At 44.0% G+C, this 12,109-nt stretch overlaps 2 protein-coding genes across 13 annotated transcripts in view; both read right to left on the reverse strand.

The window, feature by feature from the left end:
* MUS81 (MUS81 structure-specific endonuclease subunit) overlaps positions 1–1,026 on the reverse strand; it is a 39,274-nt gene extending 38,248 nt beyond the window's left edge. For 2 of the 9 annotated variants that reach the window (XM_078778852.1, XM_078778845.1), the window contains exon 1: positions 328–411. The gene's annotated coding sequence lies outside the window, so the exon portion shown is untranslated. Of the gene's footprint in view, positions 1–327; positions 412–479; positions 543–838; positions 857–899 lie in introns of those variants that run through there. The other 7 variants (XM_078778854.1, XM_078778849.1, XM_078778850.1 and 4 more) reach the window with 6 other exon arrangements.
* Positions 1,027–5,090: 4,064 nt separating this feature from the next.
* EPHX1 (epoxide hydrolase 1) overlaps positions 5,091–12,109 on the reverse strand; it is a 55,241-nt gene continuing 48,222 nt past the window's right edge. For 2 of the 4 annotated variants that reach the window (XR_013623593.1, XR_013623594.1), the window contains exons 8-10: positions 9,551–9,673; positions 6,430–7,708; positions 5,091–6,140 (exon numbers count right to left, since the gene is read on the reverse strand). Coding sequence is in view for 2 of the 4 variants with exons in the window: in XM_068115968.2 (XP_067972069.2) it covers positions 7,495–7,708; positions 9,551–9,673 (337 nt within the window). In the remaining 2 variants the exon portion in view is untranslated. Of the gene's footprint in view, positions 7,709–9,550; positions 9,674–12,109 lie in introns of all 4 variants that reach the window. The other 2 variants (XM_068115968.2, XM_068115969.2) reach the window with 1 other exon arrangement.

Below are 12,109 nucleotides of genomic sequence, written 5' to 3' on the forward strand. Positions count from 1 at the left end.
CTCTCGGCAGGGAAATACATCAACCCTTTTTACAAAAATATACCGTGGAATCTTTATCTACCACACGCATAAAGCTGGAAGGATACCCGGCTTTAGTTTAAGTCCCCATCTAATGTAATGAGAGCATGGATACCCGGCTTTAAGTCCCCATATAATGAGAGCATGCTCCGAGATGCAGCACCCTTACAACCCGCCCAACGGCCGACACCAGATCCCATTCATTGAAACCGCCATAAACAACACGATATACGCGCCGTTTATACACAGTACTCGCCACGTTAAAATAACATCCAATGCTCTTATAGTTATAGCGAAGGGGATTTGTACCAATGATTACGCGGTCAACAAACGAAACACAACGAGCGCTGCAGCGCAAACAGCTTGGACAATTATTACTTCCTTTCCGAGGATGTAAGACATTTCCAGAACACAAAGAATATATGCAAGAACAACAGGAACACTGTGTAATCAATAAATACCGTCCACGCAGCACGTTGGTAAAACTAAAACGCGAACGTAGGTGAAAGCGAACGTGCTGATACAACCTACACCGCCATGGCCGACAGCACAGTACAAATGATGATGAGCTAGATAAGGTCGAAATAGTAAATGTGTATGTAATAGTGAGCTCCGTGAGCTGTGCAGACATGTTTAATTAGGAATCAAAGAATTAGGCAATAGGCAACGAAACTAAAACATTTCAATATGACAAACTCGTCTGCGTGCACGGAAAGAGCAATTTGAATGTTGTATTTTGGGAACGAGCACACGCTCCAAAATAATAACGAGAAAATAAAACCTGACATGCAATTTAAATTGAATATTGGATTTATCTTACAAAAAGAGAATATATGGACATCCAAACATGACGTCAAGAGCGAAAAAAAGGTGTGAAGAACCTCGTGATAAAGGTGTATCTGCGGCAGCCGCAGCTTTTCCTTGACCGTTTAAAAGTGTCTGTGTCTTCTGTTCTGAACTTGCTTGGAGGGAACAGCCATATCAGTGAACTCGAACGCCAACAGGTGTGTATGGAGAAATGAAAAAAGATGAAGAAAACAAATACAGTCGATTTAAAGACGAAGAAGAGGTGAGGGAGAGACGACCGGAAGTAAGCTGTAACACGTGCCCTTTTGTGGTTTGTTTTCAACTTATCCAATCACGTGACTGTTGTCGCGAAGGGTGCACTAACCGGAAGTTACGTCGTTTCGCGGGCGCCGAGACGTCACTATTCACTGTTCTTTGAAACAAACGAAGCTGTGGTGCGGCTTGTTCCGTTAGCAAGCGGCTTGTTTTTACCTCCACCAAAGGTGGATGGAGGTTATGTTTTCACCCCTGTTTGTGTTTGTTTGTCTGTGAACAAAATATCTCAAAAAGTTGTGGACGGTTTCGGGCGAAATTTGGCAGAGATGTAGCGAATGTGACAAGGACGAAATGATTGGATTTTGGTGAAGATCCGGATTCGGCTACTAGAATTTTTAAGTGATTCTTCACCATTGGAAGATCGGGCCAAAAGCGATACATAGCAGGATATCTCAAAAGGTTGTGGACGGATTTGGACGAAACTTGGTGGACAAGTTGGGTGTCTGACAAGGAAGAATCGATTCAATTTTGGTGAAGATCTCAATATGGATACGGATGATAATTATTTAATTTTTAAGTGATTCTTCACCATTGGGAGATCGGGCCAAAAGCGATATATAACATTGTAGCGACCCATGGGTCCCCCAAGCGAGACCAGCAACAGAATCTCCTTGCTCCACCTCCAGCCGGTGACGTAACCGGCGGGCAAGCCACGGCGCCCGGTCACGTGACCACCAAAGCGTGCCGCGCGTGCGGTTATAATCCTTTGCACCTGTCGGTCACGTGACCACCAAAGCACGCCTCGCCTGAGAGGCGTGGCTTTCGGTTTCGGTTGTGCTTTCTGGTTTTGATATATACTAGGGCATTGCCCGTACTATATCTATATCTAAAATTATATCCCCCCCCTCTATTTACATGAAATGGTTTGGTCCAAAGCGAACGGCTTGCGAGTACGGTGACAATCCCCCCCCTCTATTTACATGCAATGGTTTGGTCCAAAGCGAACGGCTTCCGGAGTTTGGTAAAGAAATCGCCATCGCGTGCACAAACGCGCAGGAAAGCGAATTAATCGCAAATTCGGTTTTATTAGTTTTAAAACATAGTTTAACGCCAACATAGTTTGCAAACGTGAAATAAATGAATACGCTGTCAAATGTGCCATCCGAGGCAGAGTGTGTCCTCCACGTTCGGCACACGCGATCGTTCGCTGCTCTCTGATTGGTTGAATCGTTTTTTGGACATAGCTCGGTAAGTAATTGTCCGATTAATATGAAACCTTGAAAAGGCACATCCTCGGGTCCCCAGCAATATACCTGGCAAGCTAAAAGTATATCGGACCCGTGGTTGTCGAGAAACAGCGGTCACAGACAAACGTACAGACGTACAGACGTACAGAGATTACTGGAATTATAGATAGATGCAGCCCGATAAACGGGCTTTTTGGTAGAGTTCCCGAGTTGGTTTTTACAATAAATATCTTCTCGGACGAGTTTGTGCCTTGCCCATCATTTTGTCCGTCTCATGCTGGAGCACGGGCTCCTTCAACATGATATTAAAAAAAGTTATGGACGAGTTATGACAAAACTAGGTGGATAAGTTGGTTATGTGACAAGAACAAGCCGATTAGATTTTAGTTCAGGTCTGAATCCAGATCCGGCCTATCATTGGGGGATACAAAAAAATAACCTGTTCAGCCTGGCGGAGGTTTGCGCTCGACCGAGTGCCCTTCTAGTTCCCTCTGCGTACCTTTCTTTCATGATACTAGGGCATGCCCGTACTATATATATATCTAAAATTATATCCCCCCCCCCCTATTTACATGAAATGGTTTGGTCCAAAGCGAACGGCTTGCGAGTGGTGACAATCCCCCCCCTCTATTTACATGCAATGGTTCGGTCCAAAGCGAACGGCTTCCGGAGTTTGGTAAAGAAATCGCCATCGCGTACACAAACGCGCAGGAAAGCGAATGAATCGCAAATTCGTTTTTATTAGTTGTAAAACATAATGCCCAATTATTCAATTAGCGCCAACGTATTTTGGCTGTTTGCAATTTAATCGCAAGGCAAAGTAGAAAGAGAAGAGGGAAAAAAAGAAAAGCCTTGCCTTGCTGCAAACAGCTGCTGCAAACAACAACAACATGGAAGGCTGCACTGTCCGGAAGTTGGCATATCGCAGTTACGATTATTTTAGTGTTAATGGCCAATTATTCAATTAGCGCCAACGTATTTTGGCTGTTTGCAATTTAATCGCAAGGAAAAGTAGAAAGAGAAGAGGGAAAAAAAGAAAAGCCTTGCATTAACGCATTAACGCTTGCATTGCATTAACGGTTCGGCACACGTGATAGCTCGCTGCTCTCTGATTGGTTGAAGCGTTTTTTGGACATAGCTCGGTAGGTACTTGTCCGATTAATTACAAACCTTGAAAAGGCACATCCTCGGGTCCCCAGCAATATACCTGGCAAGTTTCAAGTATATCGGACCCGTGGTTGTCGAGAAACAGCGGTCACAGACAAACACACAGACACACAGACACACAGACACACAGACACACAGACACACAGACACACAGACACACAGACACACAGACACACAGAGATTGCTGGAATTATAGATAGATATGACGCGTTGTTGAATTTTTACATGTACATAAACTCAGCAATACTGTACTCTGGATTGGACGGAGATTTTCTTTTTCCAGTATATAGTAGACTGCTGGATGTCTTCTGACACCTCAGGGAGATGGAGGCCCCTGCCTTGCATAATCCCAGGTCACCTGTGGGCAAGGTGTATCACCTATGAGCCACCCTTAGCAGGGTAACGGTCCACAGCCATGCAGTTTAAATGGCAGATGTCTCTGCACATCTGTTGGATGAGAGTCCAGTCGACTCAAACAGTACGGGTGGAAGAGGATGAATTCCCCAACGGCCACCAGAGAGACGGAGAAGAGTGGCGACTCCCCCCCCCATCTATACCACACACTTACCCATGTGTACCAGCCTTAGAAAGGCAATGCCACCATTGCCCGAGGAGACTCGACATCATCAGACTGCTGCTTTGATCGATCACTCACAAAATATGCAGTCCTCATTATCTTTGCCACTGAAGGTGGATGTAGGTTATGTTTTCACCCTATCTCTTTGTTTGTGGCCAGGATATCTCAAAAAATTGTGCACGAGTTATGACAAAAGATGGATGAGTTGGTTAGGTGACAAGAACAAACCGATTTGATTTTGGTTCAGGTCGCGGTTCAGATCCGGCCTATCAGTGGCATACAACACGTAAACCAAAGCTTTCAGAATCATTGGAATCTCCCGTGATGAAGCCGATTCTGAGGGCCTTTCACACACTCACCGCAGGCAGGTTGGTGGGCTTTCTGTCTTCTACCGACTCCTCTCCGGCCTTGCTCCCCCAGCTATATCTGCGCTCTGCCCCCAAATATTCCTGCAGGACGCACAAGATCTGCCTGCAACCCTCTTATGGTTAAACTGCCAAAATCAAGAATCTCTGCTCACCTTCACTCCACTTTACTCCTGCCTTGGGAACAAACTCCCTCACTCTCTTCAATCCCACTCCTCCCGCCAGGTCTTTAAAACAGCTGTTCACCACCATCTCTTATCTTCCCCCATCCAAAACCTTGATCTTTTCTACCCCCGTTAATACACCCCAATTCCACATCTTTCAATCCCCGACTTCATTCCTGAAATTCCTTGTAGTGTCAATTTGTTTTGTACCGTGTACCCCTTCCCTCCCCCTCCCCCTTCCACAGATCTCCCGATGTCCCTCTTCTCCACTGCTGTGCTTGTGTGCTTCCCTCTCTCTCCCAATCTTGACTCCTCCTCCCTTTATTGTTTTACATGTCCGTTTGTTTTTTGTGTTTGATTTGCTAGCTCTTAAACGAGCCTCGATATTGTATACAAAAAAACAAAAACAAAAAAAACCGTTAAGCCTGGTGGAGGTATGCTCTCTACCCAGTGTCGTTCTAGTTTCCTCTGCGATAATCAAAACGTACCATTCTTTCCTCAAAAGGTAACTTTATTTCATGATATAAGACACATTGTTCAGTCTTCAAATGTACATCAGAGGCCTGAAGCCTGAGACCCATTGAGAGTGAACAAAATGGCAGCAATTTCATATTTTAAGGAAAGAATTGTGGGAGGAGTCATGCCAGCGAAGCTCCGCCCTGGACAGACAGACAGACAGACATAGCAACTGGTGGAGATTATATACAGTACAAGTACTGTATATTATAGATACAGATAGACAGTCAGTTGGTACAAATCTCCAATCAGCTCACCACCTGTAACCTGTCCAGTTTTAACATCACTCTCTTGTTACCGTTGTTAAAGATACATCTTTTAAGCAAAACGATCACATTTTGAAAATAAAATGGTAGCTTTGTAAAAACATGAAAAATCATCTCACTTGTTTATTGGACACCAGTAATTTTACAACTCTACCATCAGGAATGAATGTTTATAATTGTGTTTGTATTTGAACCCAACCATCAGGAGTAGAGTGAGTTTTAACTCCACCACCAATAATCACTTTTATAATTGGATATTAAAAGATGATTGAGACATATTGGTGAAGAAATGTGAATTTGAATGTGTGATAAATATGGGATTTATTTGACCGGTAAATATTGTTACGGTTTTCGGAGACCCGGGGAGACGCATACCGACACATAAGGGAGCCCTAATGTAGTTATATCTGTAGTAGTTTGTCTAGCTAAATTACCTCTTCCCTCGTATCAGTGGAAAGGGAAATGCATTGTGTTTGTGTAGAAGATTCGAACATCTTTGTGTTTCATCTCTATCTAAATTATCTTGTCTTATCTCTCCCAATCTCTCTCTGTACCTCTGCAGCACATCCATGCATGTTTTGCAACACTCAACATCACACTCAACATGACAACCAACACGACAAAACCACCATTACAAATCCAATCGACAAACGACATCATAAAGCAGCACAGATGGGCAAGCCTCCAGCAATGACGTGAACCAGCGATGCCCGCCTTGGTCGTCGGCAGCACTGCAGGAGCTGAGCTCACCCAGAGCCCTTTATACACAGAGTTTGGCCAACTCTGTTTCAGTTTTTAGCGATCACGTGACAACAGGCGCCATGTTAAAGCCCTAAAGTGACCAAAACAATGAATGAAACTCGGGAACAAAAAACGAAACCCGTCTCTAATAGCAGAAAGTTGCATGCACGCATAGACTTAATATGTAACTCTATGCATGCACGCTTGAACGCACGCGCGCGTGCACTTGACGTAGGGCTCTAACATGGAGCCTATTACCGAGTTGGCCAAACTCTGTATAAAGGGCTCTGGGCTCACCCAATGAGCATCACAAGGATACAAGACGGACTAATGAGGAGACAACCATCCACGAAGCTGAAGCTGTGGCCGAGAGTACAGCTGAGTGTTGCTCGTTCCCCCAAGCCATGCCCCAACCACCCTTCCCCCTCAGGGCCCGTATGGGCCAGGATATTCAAGGGCTAAAAGCTTGCGTGTCTGGGAAATTCACGAGTCAAAGCTGAACCTGTGAGTACGAACGGGCAGGTGAATGTGGTGCAGCGGAAAGATGACAAACGGTCCAATCGGCGGAGTTTCCCTAGATGCGCCAGCCACAACACACTACATTACATTATGGTTGGGACCAACGCCCGTCTCCTTCTCTCTCTGTCTATCACTTTTCCTTGCCTTGTTTCCTGGAATCACTGAGGGACCTGTGTGTGTAGACCCTGTGACCAAGTCGACCGATTAAGTGGGCTTCTGTGGTCGGGGTAAGAGCTCTCTTTTGTGACACATTGTCCTGTATATACGTGCCTTTTTGCTAATCTTTATAAACCATTTTCCAAACTGCCCAATCATCTTTGCATTGGTTAGACGTAGTGTGTAATTAGCGACAGGGAGGTCAAACCCGCTGTTTTGTTAATGTCAGTCATTAGCCAATGTTCCACTTACGGTATCGCTCGGCCATTTTGAATAATAACAGTGGAGCGTTGGGAAGCACAGTCTTTATCAGGGGTGATTAATTTGGCGGCAAGGTAAAGCGGGATTTGGACGCAGGACCCTACCTAAATTAATAAGCATCTCAGATAGCGTCTTTGGTTGCTCAGCAACCCGTCGTGCCACGGAGTTATCAACCATTCATTGGCTTCAGCATGTCATCGGCCAGGAAATGGGCCCAAGAACTCCCCTCGCGACCCCCACCGCCCCGAACCCGTAACAATATAAATATTATCAACCACTTAAAACAATGTTTGATTACACAATTACAAATGACAAATGTGCTGTGTGTATGAAATTTTAAAAATCTATTCTATTTAAATTTAAAAGTGAAAAATTTAATGTATATATTTTTTGATCATTCAGATTATTGTACTTTGAGACAGCAATCATTCTTCTTTAATGAAATGAAGGAAGAGCTTCTGCTTTCCTCACAAACTTCCACACATCCTCAGCCAACAACACCGGCTCCTCAAATGCTGCAAAATGCCCTCCACGTGGCTGGTACGAGTACGACACGATGTTGTGGAAATGGCTTTTTACCCAGGCTTTGGGGGCATAGGTAAGCTCGTTGGGAAACACTGTCAATCCAGTAGGTACGGTCACAGGCACACTGCAACAACAGGGACGTGGACACGTTTCTGAAAGACATGCACCATGTTGGGCAACACACCACACTCCGAAGGAGCATATCAGTCATGTGGTTTATCACTACCGTATTTTCCGGTGTATTAACCGCGCCTTTTCATCGTCAAAAAAGGTCAAAGTTGAGGGTGCGGTTAATACAGAGATACAGAAAAAAACAATCAGTCTTAAAAACAATAATTGCTGAATTTCAATTATATTCCAATTGTCATACATATACCAGTTGATCTATATGTATATTCTACATATCGGGGAATGTTTAGAGCTTTCATAATTATGTAAAACTATGTAAATACAAGCGATCGCGGTTACACGTTTTTACCCGTAGGGTCATGCACGTTAACCCCGACATGTCATCACGTTCCTGTCAATTCTGATTGATTGACAAACAGGAGTGAGGAATGATTGATGAGAATACCCACCTGGTTTCAGATCAATAAAGAAGAATTATTGACAATAGCTAGACTCTAATCACGGAGCACCCACCTCAAATAAGCTTGCGCACAAACTTCCGTGCATCCGACAACAGGCTGGGGGCGGTCACATGACCCTCAAGAAGGGCCACTTTGCCCTTCACGAGAACTTCATTCTCAACCTTACGTGGGTGGCTTACGTCCCAGATTACGTCACGCAGACTCATCTTGGCTTTGAATAGAACAGCTTTTCCTGCTGTTGGAGTATAAAAGGCATTCCATTTTAAACTCACTGGGTCGATGATCACCAAGAGCGGGAGGATGAGAAAGGTTAACCTTCCGATGATCTGCGGCTAGATCGTCAAGGTTTGGGAGGAGATGCCATTCGGACATCATCAAGCGCACATTCCTGAAATGCTGCATCTCCAACAACATGGACGGCACAGAGGATGACATCATCTGGGAGGAGGAGGCTGAAAGTGACAGGGACTTGCTCTACCCTGATTCAGATGAGAAGTTACGTCTCGGACGAGGAAGGCAATGAGGATTCCCTTGGGTTTAGCTGAAAAGCTTCATCACATCCAAACGGCCCTTTTCAGGGCCATAAATCCACAATAAATATGTATGACTAGCCGAAACCCATGGAACATCCACGGAAGGGAGGATGTGGTGTATGGATAGAGTGTACCATTATGGATGGCATAGGGGATTTGCTTGTCCGAGTAAGAGTTAGGAAGAAAGATGAGAATGAAGAGTGCGTATATGAACAACGATCGCTGACACCGGCACAAATGCATGCTCTGGATTGTCCACTCAGTGGACGGCTTGCTTTTGCCTTCGCCTGTCCAATCAGCGGACGGCTTGCTTCGCCTTCGCCCAGCAGACGCCAATACGATGGCGTCGTAAGATGGCGTCGTATCGGCAGTTAATCGGATGCTTTTGGGCCCCAACGTCGGCTAATTCAGATTTTTCGAGTATAGCTGTACGTGATAAACAAAGAGCGTGGTTCGTAGATTGTAAATCCATTAGTGCCGTGGGCATCGGGTCACTGGGTGCGGCGTAAAAGGGATAACAAAGTCGAGTCCTTACGCTATTATGATATAGATACCGGCAGAATCCCTTTTCTTCCTTTTTCTAGTAACAAAAAAATCCTCTTTATAATATAAAAAAATAAGAAAGAAAAAAAACAAACTTTGATATCCTTTTTTCTCTCTTCCACTTTTTGAAAATGAGATTAACTGTTAGACAAAATTAAGCGGACATAGGAGTAGGCATGTCGATACCTCCGTTACTTAGTCTCATACAAAGTTAATGTACAAATGTATTTACATGTAGATCAGAAAATTAAATGACTCCACCCCCCCCCACCCCCACTTACTTAACAACAGAGAACTTACTCTTTTCCAGGTAGGTTTAGGCCTTTCCCCATAGTCTCCTTGTACAAGCGCATTGAGGAGGTGATCGAGTTTGTGGTCCAATAAATCATCACGTTCGTGATCAGTTCCTCCAAAGTGTACTTCCTGCAAATGTACAGTCGTGGGGGTTGGTTTGTATGATACTTCCCAAAGCCATGTTGTACGAGGCATGACATATTCAAACATCTTGTGAATTGGTGAAATGGCTACTACGCACCAGATGTGCAATTCGCAGTTCACTCGCACTTATTTCGCCGACCTCGGAAGGATGACAGGCTAAGTCAACCCCACCTGGTGTTAATTCAACGGCCAACCGGGATTCAAACTCGGGACCCGAAGGATCTCAAGCCAGACACCCTATCCGTGAAGCCAACACCTGGCTTAAGGTATAGAGCCCCATATAAAGTATGTACACATAGAATGTGAGTACGTCTATAAAGTATGGACAATTACAATGTGAGTACGTCTATAAAAAACATAGTCGTGGCCAAAAATATTGGCACCCTTGCACTTTTTTTTCAAATAATGCACCATTTTTCCAGAGAATTGTTGAAATAAAAAAATATTTTGGTACCACATTTGTATTTCTTTGGTTTGCAGCGGCACAAAACATAAAAAGCTGAAAAAATTACTAAATCTTAGCTTATTCCACACAGAAATGCTAAATTGGCCCGGACAACATTATTGGCACCTTTTAGAAGTTGTTAGAAATAATGAGATTTCAAGCAGGTGATTCTCCTTTACTTTGGAAATGAACTCACCTGTGGTGAGTTGCAGGTGCCTGCAATATAAAAATCACTCATTCAACCAGTTTGAACAGAGAAAATGAGTCATTCTGCTGTTTTGTGTCACTGTTTGTACCGCAATGAGCATGGAGAAAAGAAAGAAAACCAGAGAATTGTCTGAGGAGGTCAGACACAAGATTGTAGCCAATAATGGACAATCTCAAAGCTACAAGTCCATCTCCAGAGACCTTGATGTTCCCCTGTCCACTGTACGAAATGTGATCAGGAAGTCTAAGGGTTGGCACTGTAGCCAACCTTCCTGGACGTGGCTGCAAGAGAAAACTTGATCGAAGATTGCAGCAAAGGATTGTTCTAATGGTGGAGAAAGCACCTCGATCAACTGACAAACAGATTCAAGCTGACCTGCAGACACAAGGTACGACAGTTTCAACTTGCACCATCCTTCGCCAACTCAATGAAAGGGGGTTCTATGGTTAGGAGACCCAGGAGAACCCCCATGCTGAGAGAAAGACATAAGAAAGCCCGACTGGAGTTTTCGAAAACACACCTGAACAAGCCAAACTCCTTCTGGGAGAATGTCCTGTGGACAGATGAGACCAAATTAGAGCTGTTTGGGAAGGCACATCATCTCTATGTTTACAGAAAACAAAATGAAGCCTTCAAATAAAAGAACACCTTCCCTATAGTCAAACATGGAGGAGGTTCAGTGATGTTTTGGGGTTGCTGTGCTGCCTCTGGCACTGCGTGCCTTGAACGTGTGCATGGCATCATGAAATCAGGAGATTACCAAGGCATTTTGGAGCACAATGTTCAACCCAATGTCAGAAAGCTGGGTCTCCCTCAAAGGGCATGGGTCTTGCAGCAGGACAATGACCCCAAACACACTTGAAAAAGCACTCAGGAATGGTTCAAGACAAAACGCTGGACTGTTCTGAAGTGGCCTGCAATAAGTCCAGATCTAAATCCCATTGAACACCTGTGGGGAGATCTGAAAACAGCAGTTGGGAGAAGGCACCCTTCAAATCTGGGAGAACTGGAGCAGTTTGCACAAGAAGAGTGAGCCAAACTGTCAGTAGAGAGGTGTAGGAAGCTCATTCATGGCCATAGGAAGCTCTTGACTGCAGTTATGTTGTCCAAAGACTGTGCTACCAAATATTAAGTCTCTGGTGTCAATCATTTTGTCAATGCCATTTATTTTTATTTTCTGATTTAAAATGATATATTAAGTTCTGAATGAAAAACAAAGGTTCTGTAATATTAACAGTGAAATAAAGAATTGTGGAGACCAAACATTTTTGTCAATTTCAACTTATTTTTAGAGAAAATTGTGAGTTATTTGCAAAAAGTTCAAGGGTGGCAATATTTTTGGCCACAACTGTATTGTAAAACCACATAAAACAAGTCTGGGCGAGGGTATGTAATCTTTGATTTCCTGTTCTAGTTTAGTCATTGTCTTTGTGTCAGGATTTCCGTTTTTGTTTGTCTGTGTCAATAAAGTCCTTATTAGTCCCCTAGTGGTGTACACCGGAGGGGACTATAGGTTTGCACTCCGTCCCTCCGTCCGTCAGTCCGTCACGCAAAGAACGGCTTTCCGGACTTTTTTTTCTAAACCCTTAATGCTAATGATTTCAAACTTGGTACCTGGTTTCCTCATGATAAGTTATAGATCAAGTTCGAACTCCACGACGTTTCGATCATTTTTGACAAAGTTATGGCACTTTGAACTTTGGGAATTTCCCCAACAGTTTTCCGGACTATAATGTGGAGTGCGGTGTCATAATACTGTCTTCTATGA

This window comes from Myxine glutinosa, chromosome 5 (genome assembly GCF_964187855.1).
Source record: "Myxine glutinosa chromosome 5, kmMyxGlut1.1, whole genome shotgun sequence".
In the NCBI taxonomy this organism is placed as follows: Eukaryota; Metazoa; Chordata; class Myxini; order Myxiniformes; family Myxinidae; genus Myxine; species Myxine glutinosa.